The sequence below is a fragment of the Notothenia rossii genome (genome assembly GCF_949606895.1).
Source record: "Notothenia rossii genome assembly, chromosome: 6".
Taxonomy (NCBI): Eukaryota; Metazoa; Chordata; class Actinopteri; order Perciformes; family Nototheniidae; genus Notothenia; species Notothenia rossii.
In genome coordinates, this window is record NC_136909.1 from 57,154,854 (window position 1) to 57,176,319 (window position 21,466).

Sequence of the window (21,466 nt, forward strand, 5' to 3'; positions counted from 1 at the left end):
GGGGGGTGATATGTTGCCATGGCTTAGTGCGGCTGAGAAGCCTGGCGGCAGAGTTCTGGACATATTGGAGCCTGGCCAGGATTTTGCTGGGAACCCTGGACAGGGCTCCATTGCAGTGGTCCAGACGGGATGTGATGAAGGCGTGTATGAGTGTCTCTGCCACAGAGTGAGAGAGTGAGGGGCGGAGTCTGGCAATGTTTTTGAGATGGTAGAAGGCGGAGATGGTAGAAGGCGGATTTGGTCATGGATTTGATATGCGCCTGGAAAGAGAGGGTGGAGTCCAGGATAACTCCCAGGTTGCGTTGATACCATTTGTAACAAAAAATTGATGCTACATTTCTTGCCAATCAAGGATCTATATAAAAACATAATCCCTCCAAAATACCACATTAAGACAACAAGACCAAGAAGAACAACTGATTGAAAATACGGATGCCGTGCATTAAAGATTGGTCATATTTATTTTTTGATGCAAGAATTGTTGCACATTCTTCAGTGATTGGATGGCTAGCAACTCTGTTCTGGTAACTGCTCAGAGACCCCCTTACTGTCAATGTATCAAGCCAAACTTCCTCTGAATGCACTAAGTCTGCAGATTGTTCCAGTAAAGTTTAATGAAGTCATAGCCATTCAGTAACCCTAACTGCAGCATTCAGAACTTTTGAGATTAGGATTAAGATCACTCCAGTAATCCCTGAGGGGAAAATCAGTTCTTCACTCTGGTTCACATTGCATACATGAATTACATACATGCAAAAACAGGACCTACACACACCTACTCATAGAGGTGTCAGAATGGGCCCCTCTCCCGCTACCAGTCCACACTCTATTTTTGGTCCAATAGGGGTATGAACCAGGTACCCTCCGTTTCCAAAACAATCCTTACACCCAGAATAAGTACAAGTTTCCTAAAACAATAGCCTTAGCAACTAATTTGATTGTATAAAACAAAATTTTTTGTATAAAATATATAAATGCCTGTGTGTATGCGCTTCATAATGCACATACAAAGAGAGAAGAATCCTGGAAATGAACTAGACTGTCCTAGAGCTTGCCCTAAAGCCCCAGCCACACAAGGACGATAACGGTCGTATCTGCTACAGTTCACTATCAGATAGACGGTTCGGCCACACGAGGCCGACATGGAAACGCAGAAAATGATAACGGATCCCAAGGTCTCACATCTAAACGTGTAATAACGTTGGTCCACAACTTGGGACGTAGTATTTCTACAAAAATGTCTCTGAAATTGTAAGATCCCTACTTTTTTCCCCATTCATTTCCAATGGCTGGCGTGTATGTCCCGTGATCTTCAAATTTCTCCCCGCAGAAGAAAAGAAAAACATGGCCGACCTTTGTTTTATTCTCGGTGGAAAATGCCTATTTTAAGGTTAGTTTGGCCATTAAAATGCGTTTTGATGACATTTGATGCGAGAAATATGAGTTGTTTTTTCAGATTATGTGTGCAGTGGATGTACATGATCTTTAGTTTGCTAGTTATTACGAAGATTACTTCAGGAAATTGTGTCCATACAACGTTTTCATTGTTACCAAGGTGGTTGCTAGGGAGGCTGCTATCGATATTATTTCTGTTATGTTGTGTAACTGTTTAATGGTGTTATCTTAATTGCTACCCCCTTCCCCGTCAATGTATAGTGTTGGTCCACAGCGCAAACGTATTAGTTTAACAAAATCCGCATCCAAAATTGCGGCATAGATACGTTATTTTCCCCTGTGCAATTCTCCAACCCAATCTCACATCTCACATCACATCGTCATAAACAAATACCGGAAACAGACGTGGGCAAGATCCTCAGCTCACATAACGGCATTGTAAAACACGTTTTGGCTGCATTAAATATTACATATCTGCCGTAGTTCTCTATTTATAGAGCCCTGAAGAGAAGAATTCTAGACAAACAGGAAGAACTGCCGCCAAAACTGAATACGTGACGTGGATCATAAATATATCAGCAATTAAACAACATCTTACATTTCTTTTCAAACAATACGTCTCCTCGCAGTATCAACACTAATTCGGCTGACTTTTATATTTGATCCAATTGGTAGGCTGTATTTACACCATAAGGGTGCACAGCTGATATAAAGGGACACCTAGTGGTTAAAGCATGTTATTGAATTTTATTATTTTTATTATTAGACATTAATAGGATCCCTATAAAGTATATTCATTACTCGTTATTCTCTACTAATAGTTCATTAAAGACCGTATATAATGACTATTTTGCACTTCCCTTTCAAGATTTCAAGATTTTCTAAGGTTTATTGACATATCATATTATACACAACTACGGTGTAGTTATGCAATGAATGAAAAACTTGGGTCGCAGGTTCCTCAACAGTGCATTACAAGACATCTATCAATATGTGTGTATACCAACAGCAATGTAAATTATGTTGAAGCACTTATTTTAACTGATATTATACATATATAAATATGACAGTTTAATGGTGGAGGTATACACACATATTGATAGATGTCTTGTAATGCACTGTTGAGGAACCTGCGACCCAGATTTTTCATCTCCGACCTTGTCAGGTATTGAACATTCAATAAATAAAGAACGCAGAATTATTAAATATAAAACACAGAATTTGTGTGATTATACTAAATAATTTACAAATAAACACCACTGCATATTTACAACTGTTACACATGCTGATGTAACGCAAAAGTTTCCAACTTGGGATCAATAAAGTACATCTTATCTTAAGATGATCGATGGCTACTGCCATATTTGCAAAATTTGCCTCTGAACCTTGACAAGTGTATTTTTCAGGCTTATCAATTAACAACAGGAGGGGTCACAGACATAAGACCAGCTGTTAAATAAAGCTCTTCTGACCTTAGCTGTCATGTGGGTATATATTAATGCTGCCCATTATGGGCACAAGCAATTTTCACCCATTTATTAATTATATGTTTTACATTTCAGTGTTCCTATCCCCTAAACCTCCAGGGATGTACACAGTTTAATACTGGCAACTTCTTATTATGGGAAATACGAAAACGTCTTTTAAAACTACAGCTCCCAGTAGAGACGTGCCATAGAGCATGTTGCGAAACACACAATAGCCAGCATGTGTAGTTCTGGGTCCAGTCCATCCCATTTCAAAGTGCTGTTTGACGCTCGGCGTAACCCTCGGCGCACACTCAAACATCCAATCACAGAGCTTGAGGACTATCACAGGGTTTGTCTAGCGAAGCGGAGAGAATACTTACTTCCGGGTGTAAAATTCTATAAAGCAACTACTATGAGCTGCTCCGACCCTCGGTCCTGACGGACTCCAACTTGTGTTTATTAATCATACAAATAAATAAACACAAGGATAATTATGTGTTATTGTTGAGTAAATGGAGAACTGCACAGGGGAAAATAACGTATCTATGCCACAATTTTAGATGCAGATTTTGTTAAACTAATACGTTTGCGCTGTGGACCAACACTATGAATTGACGGGGAAAGGGGTAGCAATAAAGATAACATCATTAAACAGTTACACAACATAACAGAAATAATATCGATAGCAGCGTCCCTAGCAACCACCTTGGTAACAATGAAAACGTTGTATGGACACAATTTCCTGAAGTAATCTTCGTAATAACTAGCAAACTAAAGATCATGTACATCCACTGCACACATAATCTGAAATAACAACTCATATTTATCGCATCAAATGTCATCAAAACGCATTTTAATGGCCAAACTACCCTTAAAATAGGCATTTTCCACCGAAAATAAAACAAAGGTCGGCCATGTTTTGTTTTTTCTGCAGGGAGAAATTTGAAGATCACGTGACATAGACGCCAGCCATTGGAATGAATGGTGAAAAAAACAGTATACGGAATCTTACAATTTCAGAAGCGTTTTTGTAGAAATACTACATCCCAAGTTGTGGACCAACGTAGTTATTACACGTTTAGATGTGAGACTGGGTTGGTAGATCTGCAAACGAAACGCTCTGGGGGGGCAAACGGCTCCGTGTTTACGCCTATAGATGAGAGTAACAAATGCGTTACTTCCGGGCAAAAATAACGGCTCCGCCCACTTTTGGGGGAAAACAACGCTGTCAGTTGAACGGCGGTCAATACAAATTCGGACGTTTTTGCCAATCCGATCAGAAATTTAAGAAAACCGGAGATTTTGGGATCTTCAAAGAGCCTGATTCCAATGGCCAGACAGGCAAACAATTGTATTAAGCCATTAAAAATTGACGATCGGGCTCGATATATGGTTAAATATAGCAGTAGGCTATCGATTTTCAAAGATGAGAGTAACATCTACGTCACTTTACGGCCGCGCCCACTTTTGGGGGAAACAACGCTGTCATTTGAATGGCGAACGAGCCTGAAGCCACAGAGCTCTTCTTTTACTGTCCTTTCTTCTTAGAGGAAGTACAGAAACACTGAACTCTTGATTATGTCTAATGTTTGAGGTGCAATAAACGACACAGCAGCTTTTTGGCATGATAAAACTGTTATATTCCGCCTCGCTCATGAGAGTAACAGCTGGAGAAATTACAGCCTCGCCTACTGATTTTAATCTAACCATATATCAAGACCGATTGTCAATTACCAATGATCTAATGTAATTGTTAGCCTGACTGGAAATTGTAATCGGGCTCTTTGAAGATCCGAAAATCAACGGTTTTCAAAAAAAATTATCGGATTGGCAAAAACTTCAGAATTTGTATTGACCGCCATTCAAATAACAGCGTTGTTTTCCCCCAAAAGGGGGCGGGGCCGTAATTTTTGCCTGGAAGTGACGTAGGTGTTACTCTCATCTATACGATCATTTCCTGATAACGCCTCTCCCCACCTCTCCTGCTCAGAGATCGGGGCTGCAGTCGAATAGTCCATTTAGCTTAGGAACCTTTCTAACCGAGTGAAATGACCCGGAAGTCCCTCAGTGGCAGCCATGATAAGTGCCATTCGAATTCTCTACATCAGGGGTGTCAAACTCAATTTAATCGCGGGCCACATCAGCATTATGGCTGCACTCAAAGGGCCGGTTGTAACTTTAAGACTATGTAAGAATACATATATAAATATATATATAAAATAATGTATTATATGATATTATTGCCTTTGCATTGGATTATTATCAGATAGGGTAATCATTTCATAATTAGCTACGTTTGAAAGCAGAAGTCTGGGGCAAATAATTGCAAGTCTCTTCAGTGAGAATGTCACATGTTAAACACCTGAACTGTTGAAACAACATCCATAACATTCATCTGCTACTTAGTAATTATTTATCTATTTACCCAATATATCATTCCAATAACTTGCATATAGACTCTTATAGACACTATTTCACTTTTGAAACTATTTTCCTTTATGTATTTACTATTTACTTGCACTATATTTTTCAGTTTATCTGTGTTATTGTGTTGCACTGTTGGAGAAGCCTGTGACCTAAGATTTTCATCGGCATAACTACAGTGTTCGTATGACAAAATAAAGAACCTTGAAGTGGCATTTCAAAAAAGGAATAAGAAACATATTATATTCTTTCAGAGCTCTTGTGGGGCCACAGAAAATGAAGTCACGGGCCGGATTTGGCCCCCGGGCCTTGAGTTTGACACCCCTGCTCTACATGATAGGAAAGGATGTTTCAAACTTCCTTTATAACCTCCTTTAGCTTAGGAACCACTGGACCTCCCTTACCGAAAGGAGAGGAGAAAATGCTGCCCCACAATGCCTTGCAACCGCAGCATTTGCCGTCACACAACAGTCGGCAGTTCACGGAAACAAACAATTATGAAGGAGAAATTATATCATGAAAGTTACGGTGCTTATTAAGCATTTTAAAACGTATGTGGTAAGTTGCCAAAGTGCTTTGTTTTGAACGTTCATCAGTACTATAATAAAAAAGAGAAATATGAGCATTAGTTTTTACTGAAATTATCAAATAAAGTCAACATTTCACAGTCTTTACTGAGCTGTGTGGGGTTTGTTCAACTTTTAAAATATGTTTGAATGGTGATATACACAGTTATAGATGTTAAGGACTAACATTTATAATAAATACATTTGTATTTATTTTTAAGATCTTTTCATACAATCATACGTATTGGGATCATTTGTATTAATGTGGACCGGAGGGAGAGGGTGACGACGAGCATAAGTTTCACTTTCCTTTTTTATTTCAATTCCAACTTTGGTCATGAAGAATATGTTTCTCTGTTGTCCACGTTCATAAAGCATAAAACAACAGCATCAGAGCACGGTGCAGAGTCTCTAGATGAGTTAACAGTAGTCCGTTGTTCTTATTAAACATCCATGTTGTAGTCCGTTTTATAAAAAAACTAGTTTCCATAGTTTCCCCACAGCAGCAGACGCACAAAATGACGTCCGCTGGCGCATCATAAACACGTCGGATAGTGAAAGTGCAGTCGGATTCTCTAAAGTACCGCAGTTTCTTCTCCTAAGTCCTTTTGAATTCTCCTATCCACTATCCCTTAACCCCATGACGTTTCACTAAGAGGTCCAGGGATAGACGATAGGGTTAGAACCATGGTTAGAACTTAGATGCTGATTTTTGGACTATTCGACTGCAGCCCAGCTGCTGGGCTGGCAGAAGAGGGGGAGGAAAAGAGAGGCTCCGTTTTTTATTATTATATTATTATATAGAGTCGTTATTCATTTGTTTTAAAGCTCAATAAATAACAAAGAAGACCTTTGACCGGCACTTTTCTAATTTTGTCCGGAAGATTTAAACTGTAACGGACATGTTGACCGGCGAAAAAAAATCTAACTGAAACTCTGCTGCACGGTCCCCTCGTTCCTTGGAAGAGGCGGAGAGGTGGGTGTTTTTCATCTGCTGGTTAACTCCGGAGAGATTTACAGCAGGAGCAAACGCTTGCCTCGGGGAGGGAGAAAAAGAGCCAGAGCGTCCACAGCGGAGAATAAACAGAAGGGCAACCATGCGCTGGTCTTCTTTGCTGCTTTTGTGGCAGGACTACAGCGCCACTTACAGGCCTGGCATATGTACTAAAGCGTGTCTAGCGCTTTCGAGCGGTCTCGTGTGAACGGACACGTTTCGGGTGCCTGTTGCGTGTGGACGGAAGACTTTTTTGATAACGATTGCGGTCCGTTTGCGTTATCGTCCTCGCGTGGCTCCAGCCTAACTGTATACCCTACAGCAGGGGGTCTCCGTGAGGCGTGACGGACAGGTGGCAGCTTCAGCACTTAGCTTCTCTGCTGTTGACTCACTACAGCCTCAGCTATGTCAGGACTTCATATCTCTATCTCTGTTAAATTAGGGAATCACACATTAATAAGTCCACAGGGAATAGTAAATGTCATGTCTTCCTCAGCGGTGTGGAGATATGCGATTTAGTGGGGCGAGGTGTTGGGAGTACTGTGATCCACATAAAGCTGTGATGAAACCTGTTGATCTGCCATCAGATCCACAGTAAAGGGCTCTCAGCAGCGTCGTAAATAAAGAGAAGGCCCAGTCAGTCCTGACACATTGGATGCATGTCGGCCTCACCGTGGCAGCTGGGGTAGGACTATAAACGCTGCATGCTCAACAATTAACATCTAAAGCTGTCACAGAAATGCTTTCACAACACAGACACAACATAGGAAAGGATGTCTTGAAATGTCCTCCAAACAGAAATCAGTTTACTATCACAAAACAAACCCTTATAATTGCGTTTGGAGCCTTTTTCCTCTTGGCCTGAGGACAATGTGGGGTCACAGTGCTCCAGACGAAGCAGCTAACCCTGACACTGAGTATTTCTCGATCACACAGCTAAAAACATTCTGGTGTGTGTGTTCACTCAACGAAACCAAAAAGAATGGCACTTAACCGTCCAGCAGCTTTAATAGTAGCATGGAGGCAACATTTGGGCCTTTGGGCTTTTTTAGCACTTGATACAACTGGTCAAATATTATTTGTATAGCCCAATATCAAACATTTAAATGTCTGAGGGGGTCGTTACAGTTTTATACAGAATAGGAATACGAATAATTTTTTAGATTTGAGAAAGGAGGTTTGCAGGAAAGTTGTGATCACAGACTACAGAACAACGTGAATATGGCACCTGTGACATCCAACACGTATCCTTTCCTGGATGTTTGTGGACCAAGAACATCTAAGTCTGATGGCCTGAGATACAAACAGCAAGAGGCAACCAGAACAGCTGACTGTCATTAGCTGAGACATTGTTTAAACCATAACAAATAAATGATCAGAAAACCATCTTTGGAGTCCAGTGGTGGGAAAAGTATTCAGATTCTTTACTTAAGTACTAACATCACACTGTGAAGATACTCAGTTTCAAGTAAAAATACTGTATTGAGTATGGAACAGGACTTATGTAAAAGTATTTAAGTACGATTAAGAAAACGTACTAAAGTATAAGAAGTTAAACTACATAAATATCTTTAAATACTTTAAGCAGAAAAGCAGCAAATCTACACATTAAAAAAGCTTGAACTGAAATATTTTTGAACAAAACAACTCTTAGTAATTAGCAAATACATCTGTAAAATAAATGTAGTCGGGTAAAAAGTAAAACATTTTTTTACAAAATGTAGAGGGGTAGAATAATATAAAGTAGTATAAAATGAAGGTACTCAGGTTAAGTAAAAGTATCTCAACTGTGTACTTAAGTGCAGTACTTGAGTAAATGTACTTAGTTACTTTCCAGCACTGGTACCATCCACTAACATGAGAGGGGGTGGGATTTATGACCTATAATGCAGCCAGCCTCCAGGGGAAGATAAGTATGTTTTGGCCTCACTAGCTGTCATATGGTCCATCTTCATTTAAAGTCAAATACCAACTAATCTGAATGCAGTAGGTATGCAAATGAGTAGTCTGTTATCCAGCCTGCATTTTGCCTTGTTATTCAAGCAGTGCTCAAACTGTTACACCGGAGAACAGAGGATTAGGTTTGAAAAGACAACATTGCTTATTATAGTCCTGACTTGGTCTTGACTTGGACTCAACTGGACCTGGACTTGAACTTGACTGGGATCGGTTCAGCTGGAAAAGCTGTTGTCATTCCAACGTCCACTCATCACTGCCGGACCAATATTTCTTGGGTTGTCGAGAAGTGCTCTGACTTCAGTGTGATGGAAATTCGGAAAATAAGCCCCGAAAAACATCCAGACATACCTGAATGAGCCCCATTCAAACATGAAATCTGGATATTAAAAGAGGTTCCTTTTGGCATTGTCATAAAAATGACATGTTGATTCAGATGTAGAAATCAGTGAAGCAACAGTTTATGGATAGAGTAGGAAGTTGTTAAAAGTAGCACCGAGAACACAAAGTGGCTTGAAAGCCACACAATATATATTCAAAAATATGATCTTTTATTTATTATTCACCTTACTTGAGATAACAACCCGTCCCTCAAAGCTATATGGTGAATAATGAATATGTCGCCCGGTTCCACATCGAGTTTCATGTAATCTGTCCCATTCTTCCATTAAACATGCCCAAAATAATACAGGTGCTATTTAATTTGATGGCTCTAAATCTTGCTGACAAGTCAGATGATGCTAACATCCTCCATGGAGTTCAAACAGACTCGCTCAGGGATCAGAAACAGAGTTGATCTTGATTTTAACCAACCACTAAGGGCTCTGTAGTAAGACTTTCTGTCAGTATCCAAAACTAAACAAGGAACTTAACACTGCCTACTTTACACAGTATGTATATTCTATCAACCTATCAATTGTTAATGAGTTGTATAGTGAATAAAGGCCTTCTCCATCCAGCAGACACAGAGCTGCCTCCCTCTTCTGCACTGAGGTCTCAAACCTCATTCAGACGTGTTAACACATCCAGTACAAACAGTCTTCATCTTTTATTTATAACACAACCATGTCATTTAAACACTGTCTGGTAATGTGTCATTGTGTTTGTATCAGTGAGCGTCTGCAGTGGTTAACAGCACACAGAACCAAAGAGATTGTAGTTTGCAGTTATCATAACAACTACTGCTCACGCTCTTTTCATTAATAAGCTTTGAATGTTTCCGACAGAGGAGTGTGTGTGTGTGTGTGTGTGTGTGTGTGTGTGTGTGTGTGTGTGTGTGTGTGTGTGTGTGTGTGTGTGTGTGTGTGTGTGTGTGTGTGTGTGTGTGTGTGTGTGTGTGTGTGTGTGTGTGTGTGTGGGGAGTTGGCTGTTGTTGATAATTACAATGTTATTGCACATCTTCACATAAATCAAAATAATGGATTAAGGCATTTTATGGGTTAGTTCATGTCCCACAAATGTAGTCTAAATGCTGCTATGAAGTATATATAAATATTCCTTTTATAGCGTACACAAATGTATCTCCTTTGTCACTTCTTTTTCCCCAAAGATATATATACAAATGAAGGAATCTGCACACATTAGTCATCTCTGACCTTAAACTATGGCCTCTTTTTTTTCTAAATTCAGCATTTTCTAAATCCAGCTAAAGGGAACAAATGCTGCTTTTTCAGCACTATAGTTGCACTCAACTACGTACAGTATACGAAATATAACAGAGACAATTAAAACTAGTAAAAGATGACTCAGTAGAGTGAACTCTTCCAAAATCTAAATGTTGCTTTCTTATTTTTTATCTTTGTTTAAGAATCCAATCTGATCCGCTATTGATGGTAGAGTAAAGTCAAGTTGATTAAAGTAAAATAAATGAACATTGCTGTGACACTTGTAAAGATATGTCTTGTTTCATGACAAAAACATGGTATCTATAATATTCAAGGATTTAAAGATAGTGGTGTTAAATATACACTTAGTAGCTGTCTGACAACAATTATTATTCTCCTGATGGTTTGAAGATACAATCCTTGATTTTTTCATAGTGCCCAGTAACTGTGAACTGTGTAACATTAGAAGTCAAAGCATTACTGAGTTTATAGACAATTCACCTCTGAGGGCCATAGGATCCAGACGTTAAGAACATCCTGACATCACCATCCTCAGACTGAAAGAATCTCACTTCCCTCCGAAAAGTATAAATAAGTTTAGCAGTCTTATTCGGATTTATACAAGTATAATTGAATATTTGAACATGTGCCAGCTGTTGAGTAATCTCCAGCTCCGACTTCAACTGTCTCTCCTCAGAGCAAACACTGCTGCTTCCTATTAGTCGCTTGGATGTGTTCCATTGAGTGAGTGAGTGTGTGTGTGTGTGTGTGTGTGTGTGTGTGTGTGTGTGTGTGTGTGTGTGTGTGTGTGTGTGTGTGTGTGTGTGTGTGTGTGTGTGTGTGTGTGTGTGTGTGTGTGTGTGTGTGTGTGTGTGTGTGTGTGTGTGTGTGTGTGTGTGTGTGTGTGTGTGTGTGTGTGTGTGTGAGGGTCTTGGCAGGCCAGAGGGTTTTCCTTTAGGGGAAGTTCCCAACCCTCTCTCCTTCTTTACTATTCTCCCACCATAATAAAAGCCTCTCTATGCTTTTTGATCACCGCATCAGAATGACTACAGGGGCGAACATCAGTTGACCAAGATAACATTGTTAGCTTCCCCAGTGCATGATGGGTATGTTCACCAAGGATTGTGCAAGGCTATTCATTTGCATCACTAAGAGTGTTGGAGGGGAATAAACTGGAGTATTGAATTACTGTAGTCTACTTGGTCTGACACAAACACACACACACACACACACACACACACACACACACACACACACACACACACACACACACACACACACACACACACACACACACACACACACACACACACACACACACACACACACACACACACACACACACACACACACACACACACACAACACACACACACACACACACACACACACACACACACACACACACCCCACACACACACACACACACACACACACACACACACACACACACACACACACACACACACTTGTAACACATTGTGAGCAAAGGAACAATCCCATTGGCTGTTTGTGGCCAACAGACATATTCCAGCAACCCAAATTGTGTAAATAAGTAGGAAAAAAAGTATTTTCAGAATTGTGTGTAGGGGCAGTAGAGTAAGATAAAGTTTGGCTACTCATCTCACATTCTCTGGCTGTCATCAGAGGCTTAAATAGTTTGATGTAAACTTGAACTTGTCTCTGTGTTGGAAGTATTGGCTGGAACACGTTGTTTCCACCACACTGTAATGAGGAAACAAACCCCCCATTGTTGAGTGACTTGTGTGAGCATAATGTATTTTGACCAGACTATAAGTCCTATAGATGACGTCATAACTTCTACCAGCTGTCATGCAGAAAGGCAGAAAACAAGATACTTCACAGTCCAATTAGCTTCTCATTGCTCTGCTTACAAATACATTGTTGATGTTGTTATCAATAAATAAAAGGTCAGTGGCGCAGGATATTACATATGAAAAAGCAGTTTGACTTGTTCCCAGTGTACAGAGCTCATAGGGCTCTGCAGAGGCAGGTTCACAAATCATCTTTGATTAAAGGGCTCTCTGTTTGGATGAACCTGGACACAGTGTCCCCTCTTCTCATAGCATCCCTTCAGTATGTACTTTGTATTTCTTGTGCATCAGTAGGTGCACCCGCCGATAACTTGCATGAACTTCTCTACATTATTGTCTTAATTGTTATCTTTATTACCGGAGCATTATGACTTGGTTAGTCAAAAATATTTAAATATTGATGGCCATTTTGAATATTTGAGACGGTTTACTATACTTTTTTAGCAGAATCAACACTGAGATACCAGCTGAACTCTCTCCCTCTCCTCTCTGACAGCGTGTTGACACACAAAATGTTATGCCCTACATTTTCAATCCAAGTTAGAAATTCAAGTATCGCAACAACAGAGTATATGGCAAAGATACACACATCATGATCAAGGCCCCCGAACACCCAGACACAGCAGCTGGACCGAAACGCAACCGAGGGAGAAGCTAAGATATCCCACTAATGCTATTCTACTAACCAGACTACCACTGGCTGATGTCCGGTCCCAGGATAATAAGATGAAATAAGACTCGTGCTGACCCACAAGACTGTGCTGAGATCTGTACAGAGACCTGGCTCCATGAGGCATTCTGAGTCAAACTGTTGTACCTGACAGATAACTATATTAATGACATAACCAGATCTTGGTGACTTGTTATTTTAACAAATTACATTTTTACAATTCACATCACCTTATCTCCAGAGAAACACAAGCAAATCCAGTTCAAGACAAGAACAAAGCAAAGACAAGCAGGAGTGACATTGATTGGAATCACATTGAATTTGACAAATTTAGAGTTAAAAAAAGAAACGCTAAAGGGATGTGACAGATGGTCTTACCTCTGATGGTGTGTTTGTTGGGACACAGGAACCATGGCAGCAGCAGCAGGTACAGGAAGTGAACCAGGGACAGAGCGTTGTAGCGAAAAAGACAAGCTGCAAACACAGAAACAACAGAGTCAACAAACAGCATGGAGAATCATTTACATAGCAAATACCCCTAACACTTTGCATTAAGAGATGTATGTAATTGGGTTATTAAGCATTTATGATTATACTATGCAACATGACTAGGTCTGAGAAATCGTTCCGCATGTATAAATATGAGAAATAATACAGTATGATGCCCAACAACTAAGATATATAGTCTGTGCAAAGACAGGGGAGACCTACAAATAACATTTATAGCACATTTCTAAAAACGAAATTGCTTCACATTCACACACTTGTGTATACCCAATCAATTACCAAAGACTGAGTGAACATCAGTTAAAACAAATACTTCAAAATATAAGATACTTGGCTCAAATATGACCATAATAACATGTTTTCCCTGACTTAAACCATGTTGTTTATATGCCTGAACCAAACAAGACCTAGTCTTAAAATGGCAAATCAGAAGAACATTCATTAGCAGCCATGTTGGTGGAGACAAAGACTCTGTTGCTTTGGAATAAGGACCTTGTGAATGAATGGATTCATCAGAATTGAGTAAAGAATAGTCTGAGGGTATATGCAGAACTTTGTGTCTCTGTCTCTTTCTTCTTAACATCTCTATCGAATTGTATCTTCTGATTGGACTTTCATCCTCCTGACGGACATTTAGAGTTCTGTTGTTCTCACCAATGCTTTGCAGCTTTAAGAATTATGAGCTGAGGGACAAGTGTATTTTATGACTTCATTCAAATCCACTACAGAGACGTGAGGTGTCGTTTACACAATGTATTTTTCAGAGTCCACAGAGAGGGCTTGCTATCTGCGTGAGAAGGCTCTGTTAGCTTCTCCTGCACTTGTAGTACAACGAGAGGGAATTTACGAGGTGTTGATGGCTTAAAGAAGTTAGGAGGATATGCCAGTATTAGGACCTGGAAATGAAGGAATTGTGCACGCTTATTTGTCCGTGTTAGGCTCATGCTGTGATAATTAGTAGCTCACCTAGGGTTAGGGGCTGCACTAATCTCAGCCTGTTGAGATCACAGTGTGCTCCTGGAGGTGAGAGCTTTACTATGGCTGTCTGGCCGTAGTAAATCAAACACCAGGCACTATAAGGCTTCATTTAACCGGGGCCGCCCCTCCCTACACGCAGATCACGCAGACTGCGTGGGGCCTCATCTTGCGGAGGGGGGCTCATCTTGCGGAGGGGGCCTCTTCTTGCGGAGGGGGCCTCTTCTTGCGAAGGGGGCCTCTTCTTGCGGAGGGGGCCTCATCTTGCGGAGGGGGGCTCATCTTGCGGAGGGGGCCTCATCTTGCGGAGGGGGCCTCATCTTATGCGCAAATGCGGCGCGATTCATGTAATGCGCAAATGCGGTGCAATTACGAGTGCCACAGTTTCTCCGCAGCGAGGCTCTGGCGCTAACAGTTTACGAGTGTGTTCACGAGCGTGCTTTAGCATATTTTTCTTTAAAATGTAGGAAAGGCATTTTGCAGAGCCATGTTTGATGAAGTGGGAGATAGTGGACAGAGTCTCCACTGAACAGATAGACATGCAGTATGATATGACACATATATTATAACCTGTGTAGAGCACATTAATAAAGGTATTCTGATTCTGATGATTGTGATTATACAGAGGGGCATCACAGCAGCTTTTTCCATGATTTAGTTCATGTCAATGATTCAGTAATCATGTTATAATAATGTAAAAACCCTCTGATTTCTTGAACCAGTTTGTCATGCATTTATTTATAACAACACCACAGGCGTATTTGTTGTATCTCCTCCAAAAATATAAGTAAATACTAGAATTGTAATCTTGTGATTAATCATAAATAATCACAGATTATTATTGCTGCTAACACAATAACATGTTCTAACTGATTGACAGCCCTACATTACATGGTGGAGCAGCATGAACCGAACAGACAGCAGCATTGCCTAATGCCTCCTGATGAGCTGTTGTCCAGGGCAACAACTTGTCAGATTGTTGAGTAATGTCCTGTGAAATGCATCCTCCCCAGAGGATGACTCATACATTGTGACTCCCAGACAGGAATCATCATCAGCGGAATATCACAGATTTCAGAATTTGTTTTGGATTCCTAAAGAAACCTGAACATTCCTCTTCTGCCTCTATTAGGCACACATATTCACTTGAAATATCACAATATGTTATGTTACGCACTTTTAAATCTGGAGGCTTTCAGTTTATTGACACCTGTTAGATTGAGTTTAACTGATGTTGTTTCGATACTATCTGTTGGAGCTATATATTGCCTTATATTAGTTAATACTTAAACATTTATTTTCTTGCTGTTTATAGTAAATGTATTCTTAGTTATTGTTATTGAAGTAGTTTCTATGCTTTTATTTTGAAGGCAGTGTTGGGCACTGGGTGATTAGAGCACCTGGTGTAATTGTATATATTGGAGACAGGTGGAGGTGCAGGGGAGCCAGAGCACTAGTAGGCACATGTTTTTTTTTAACCAGGGTGTTTCGAGCCAGAAGAAAGGAAGCCAAAGGAAAGGCCAAAGCAAAGAAACATAGGAAACCTGATTGTCCTTTGTTAATGATATTAGATCATAAATGCACAAACGGAGATTCTTGTCTGGACTTGGATCATTGCCCTGCGTAAGTTCCGCTGACTAGTGCCTCAGCGGTAGTGTTATTTTAAGTTAATTATCAGTTTCATTTCTATATGATTTTGGCCGCTACACTAACACTAAATATGTTTTACGTGGTTGTCAGGGAATATTTTCCAAGGCCCATAACTTTGACCCAGTTGATCAGTTCATACTGTCCTGACTGAGCACAGGCACCTGTAACCTTGGCTGCTGTGCTCTCAGTGTTTTGTCTCCCTGTTCCTGCCTGTTGGCGTCAGCTGATAAAGGTGTTATGGTTCTATCTTGTTATGCACAATGTTGATTTTTCTCTCAGAACTAGCTAAATACATGGGTCTGGGGTAGAGTTCTTCAGAATTGATTGTGGCATCTCAACCGTGTGGTCAACTTGTGGCCCGTGACATGTCTTGTGAACTCTCCGGCCGAAGCTCCAAATAAACCGTCAGTGTTTGCCATCAAAGCTCCAGCTATCCTCATGTCTCTCTGAGTCCTGATTCAAATTGCTTCAGAAATTTCCCCCACAGTGGTTTTAAGGGGATCTAAACGTTAAATCACGTTTTGTAATGTATACTGCAATTTACTGTCATAGCAATCCTTTCAAAATCCTGACAGCTAGCTTGATTGTCCATCCAACTTAACTATTTTAAGCTAGCATTATTTTGGCCTGGCGCTAGCTTGATACGCTTTGACTCCCTAGTCTTCTTCACCATAGACTGGAGCATTTGTCCATTTATTTGGATATTAGCACAGCAGCTAATACACAGCTAAGTTGTTTGCTCCAAATATCTGGAACAAACTCCCAGAAACCTGCAGGTCTGCTGCAACTCTTACTACTTTTAAATCCAGGCTGAAAAAGTTTGTTTTTGCTGCTGATTTTCATTGAACTATTCATATCTTAAACTGCACTGTAACTTTTATTAATGTATTTTTTCTTTTAATGTTTATTTTATTGTCTTTGCTTTTTAATGACTGTTTTTAAATGCCATTTTCTTAAAGTCTTTCATTTTTGTAAAGCACTTTGAATTGCCTTGTGTTGAAAGGTGCTATATAAATAAACTTGCCTTGCCTTCACAGTAAGGTGTTTTTGATATAAGCACAGCAGTTAATACACTGTTCCTCTCAGTAGCACTCCAGCTAACTCAGATGGACCCTAACGTTCTTATTATACATCCATGAGACAGAGGCTCCAGGGCTCGACTCTGCATTTGCGGGAATTAAATATTGAGTGGAGAGACATCACACACTTTTGTGGGCTAGACATTGCAGCCTCTAGGGGCCGGAGCAAGGCTTTAAATGTTACTTTTGTATTTATTTCAACAAGGGCAACATCATAACAAGCTCATTCTCTCCTGTTTTTGATGTCTCTCTCTCTTCCTCTGAATCACTTTATGATGGAGTTATTATATGACTCGTTCACTAACTGGAACACAGACAAAGAGTCAAACACACAAGCACTTTGTTATTTCCTCCCGTTACTAAAGCATAACACATATTGTCTTTCTGCCTGTGTGCAGGATAGACCGCACCAGAGGGAGTCAACGTCATGAACAGACTAGACTGCCTTCTTCATATTTTCATCTCTGTACCTCTTTACCTCTCTCTCTCTTTTGGACCGTAAAACAAAGTGAGCAAATCAATGACATCAGTTTGTTTTTTTAGGTGGTCAGGACTATAAAACAGGCACGTGAGTTCCTATACATTCAACTTTTATTACATTTCCTGCACATAGTAGCACCATGGACAAGACACAGAGGACAGACGGGATTGTTTAGTGTCCACCGAACCAGTCTTTGATGAAATGATTTTACAGAAGGCCAAAGGTTGTCCTGGCATTTGGTTCAATCTGTACAACAACACCAAACAAACCCAGCCCTGAAAAAGTGTGTGTGTGTGTGTACCCTGGGAGTGATGTCACTGACACATGCCTTTCACTTTGTCCCTCTTTAAGTGTTTCCTCTTCCTTACATTCACACTATTTCATGTGAATTCTGCCAATCACAGACATGGAACCATACAGCCAAGCTAAGACAGGTCCAACCAACTCTTTCCTTTGCACGCATCCTCTCAGCCTGTTCATATATATATCATTTATTTAACCAGGTAAAAAGTGTCATTCAGATTCAAATCTCTTTTTCAAGAGCGACCTGGCCAAGAGGGCAGCATGAACAATGTTACAACAAATAAACACAAACAAGACAGACAGATGAATACAGCGGTCGTAAAACACTAACGAAATTGCACATTAACCAGTCAATATGCAAATAAAATAATTCAATCAATTGGGGATATAAGAGCAATCACATCAATCAAGAGAATGTTGTTCTCTGTCCTGTAAAATGGACTTGAAATCCCCCATAGTGATCAAATCTGACAGTTTCGGCTCCTTCTATACATTATTCAAGATAGTTTACAAGCTGAGCTCTGCCATTGAGAAGGTGTGTCTCTCTGAGCGGATGGGCAGAATCTCAGGATCTGATCAAAACACAGACTGAAACATCCCAACAACATTGGAATATACTGTCAGCAGCACTTTTACTTTTTGTTATTTTTTATTTTTAACTTCACTTACCAGACTTTTCTAACTATCAGCAAAGATCATCTTACACATTCTTGGAGGATTACATATCAACCTCTCACTTATACACCAAATGATACCTGAGATGTTGCAATTAAAGGAACTGTCTTCAGTTGCAATCACTATTTTAATCCAAGTAGGCTGTCTAAACATGCCAGCTCTATATAGCAGATATAACCCCCCGTTTGTAACTTTAGCTTTATGTCGTACATTTCTCCAGGCCTGAAATTAGTGTACTCGAGGGATGTCACTTGAGTGTACATTTAATTTATCTTGTCTGACGTAAGAACTGTTGGCTGAGTGCGACTTCATAAAGCAATGTGAGTGTTAAAGGGGCCATTCTGCTCAGCTTCAGGTTCATATCAGTATGTAGTGTCTCTTCTTTAAAGAGTCCTCTCCTGCTGATGCTCAGGTGTATATCAGTATGTAGTGTCTCTAATTTAAAGAGTCCTCTCCTGCTAATGTTCAGGTGTATATCAGTATGTAGTGTCTCTACTTTAAAGAGTCCTCTCCTGCTGATGCTCAGGTGCATATCAGTATGTAGTGTCTCTACTTTAAAGAGTCCTCTCCTGCTGATGTTCAGGTGTATATCAGTATGTAGTGTCTCTACTTTAAAGAGTCCTCTCCTGCTGATGTTCAGGTATATATCAGTATGTATTGTCTCTACTGGGACATGTCTCCATGCTTTAATGTTCAAAAAGCTCTTTATTTTTCTCATACTGTCTGTGCTGCAGCACCTCTTTTCACCCTCTGTCTGAAACCAGAGCCCAGTCTGCTTTGATTGGTTAACTGGCCGCTCTGTAATGATTGGTCAACCACTTAGAGATGTCCAACACGTTGGCCTATCACGTACAATGTGTGGGAGCGCAAGCCAATAGAAGCATGAGTGTTTCATAGTGATGTCATAATGTCACATAAGTCCAATGGAGGCGTTTCAGGCAGGGCAGTGTGTGGGAGAGACTTTGCTTGGCGCACATTTTTGGATATCTGGACAAACAAAATCAAAGTATCTGGATAAAGAAATACTTAAGGGAAGATGGAAAGTAAATGTGTTAGGGTGGGATGAGTTTTTGTTTTTGTTCAGGTTGTGTTGTTCACCTCATTATTGCTTCTTCCTGGTGTTGATAGGAGGAGTCATTTCATTGTGACCCGCTGCAGCTCTAACAAACAGTGCACATCGTTGGCCTGGAGACGGAGAAAGCATTTCCTCTCTTCCACATGTGACTCATGTGGTCGGTCATCTGACGTGGAAATGCCAATTCACTGACTGTGTGGTATTGTAGCATGAGAGCTAGTTCACTGCCGCTAACACGCTGACCCAGCCCATTGTTCTCCAACAGGTGGAGAACTCATCTTTCACGTTTACACTCTTCCATCAGGATCTTAGCCTGTTTTGGTACAAGACATAACTAAATGCTTTTTAAAAAATAAGGTTTTGGTGGAAAAACTAAATAAAGAGGGGAATAGAAGGATATTAAAGTTAAACACACTATAAGGCATCTTTTCACATGTTTCTAAGTCTATGATATTGGCTACAGTATGAATGTGTATCTATACTTTCAGAACACATAACAAGCGTATAATTGTAAAGCCGGTCATGATGATGGCAGGAGAGGAACAGTTTGGAGCAAACCAAAGGGGATTTTCATTATTATTAAGAAATGGCCCAAAAGCACAATGAATAGTAATCCTAGCAGGTTCACGTGTAAAGGTCAGGACGATAACTGGGCCGAGCAAAACCACCATCCTGAGATACACAACACTTTCAAGAACTCAGCACCACTGAGTACTTAGAAGAGTGCTATATACACACACTGATCACAAAGTGCCATATCATCAACTGCTGGCTTCCATAAAGTCACTTATCTGCCACTCCAAGGTTTATGATTTGCAAATATTGTAAACATTTTGGAACACGGATATTGGATAGGGTTTTATATAGTGTTTGCACAGTCATCAAAGATGCTGGTTCAGCCCTGATCCAGATCCTACTTCCTTAATAAAACGACGTCTCAGCACTTTATATTTAAAAAGTACAGAATTAGCCCCCACATACAGAACAACTTGGTGTCAGGAGCTCCACCCTGCTGCCCGGTTAATCATCAACACACCCAGAATGCAGTGTGTGGACGGGGTGATAACAGTGTGCAGTCAGTACAGCACCTATCAGTCTGCAGCACCCCCCCCCCCCCCCGTCTGTCCCCCTGCATGTCTCATATTCAGCCTCTGAACACATAGCTGTTATGGTTTCATTTGTTTTTCACATCTCTCCTTATTGGCAGGCGGTGTTAGGAAATGTGGCAACACTTCATTCCAGTGCTCTCTGTTTCTCTTCCTCTCAGTGCTTTTGCTCTGCTCAGGTTTTTTTCTACAAAACACTCCTCAAGAAAAGCCCACAGCCTGTTAACCAGGAGGTGTTTTACAATTTCCTGGGGTGTCATTGTGCTCTGCATCTCACAAAGTTAGCAAACATTTCCAAAACTGCCATTTAAAGTATTGACGGCACCTTTTCAGGGTGTCTGTTATCTGTTTTAAGATCTCAGGCCTGATCCAAGTGAGGGCTCAAAGGAAATGCAAGTCAGGAAAGTTTCTTTACTTCACCATTCCAGCAAAAGTGGGTGTCTTTTAATTGACTTAATGTGTCATACAGTCCCTGATATCAATTTAAATAATCATTAATACTTGTATCAAGTGAGATCCATGCAGAAAGCTGAGCTCCTTTAGAGGACCCCCAGCTTGGAGGACCCCCAGCTGCCTTCATTCAGAGAGAGCTTTAACGTTTATGAGATATATTCAATATTGACATGATGTCATTGGGGACCAGGTAGGAATGTAACAACCTTAGCTTGCAGAGAACTCCCAGCTCTATAGTTTCTTTAGTTT

At 40.4% G+C, this 21,466-nt stretch overlaps 1 protein-coding gene across 1 annotated transcript in view; it reads right to left on the reverse strand.

Annotated features, from left to right (window-relative positions):
* The window catches only part of piezo1 (piezo type mechanosensitive ion channel component 1 (Er blood group)), a gene marked incomplete at its 3' end in the record, with an annotated part of 119,827 nt that overhangs the window by 81,858 nt on the left and 16,503 nt on the right, over positions 1–21,466 (reverse strand). The window contains exon 2 of the mRNA XM_079689930.1: positions 13,292–13,387. Within this exon, the coding sequence (XP_079546056.1) occupies positions 13,292–13,387 (96 nt within the window). The remainder of the gene's footprint in view (positions 1–13,291; positions 13,388–21,466) is intronic.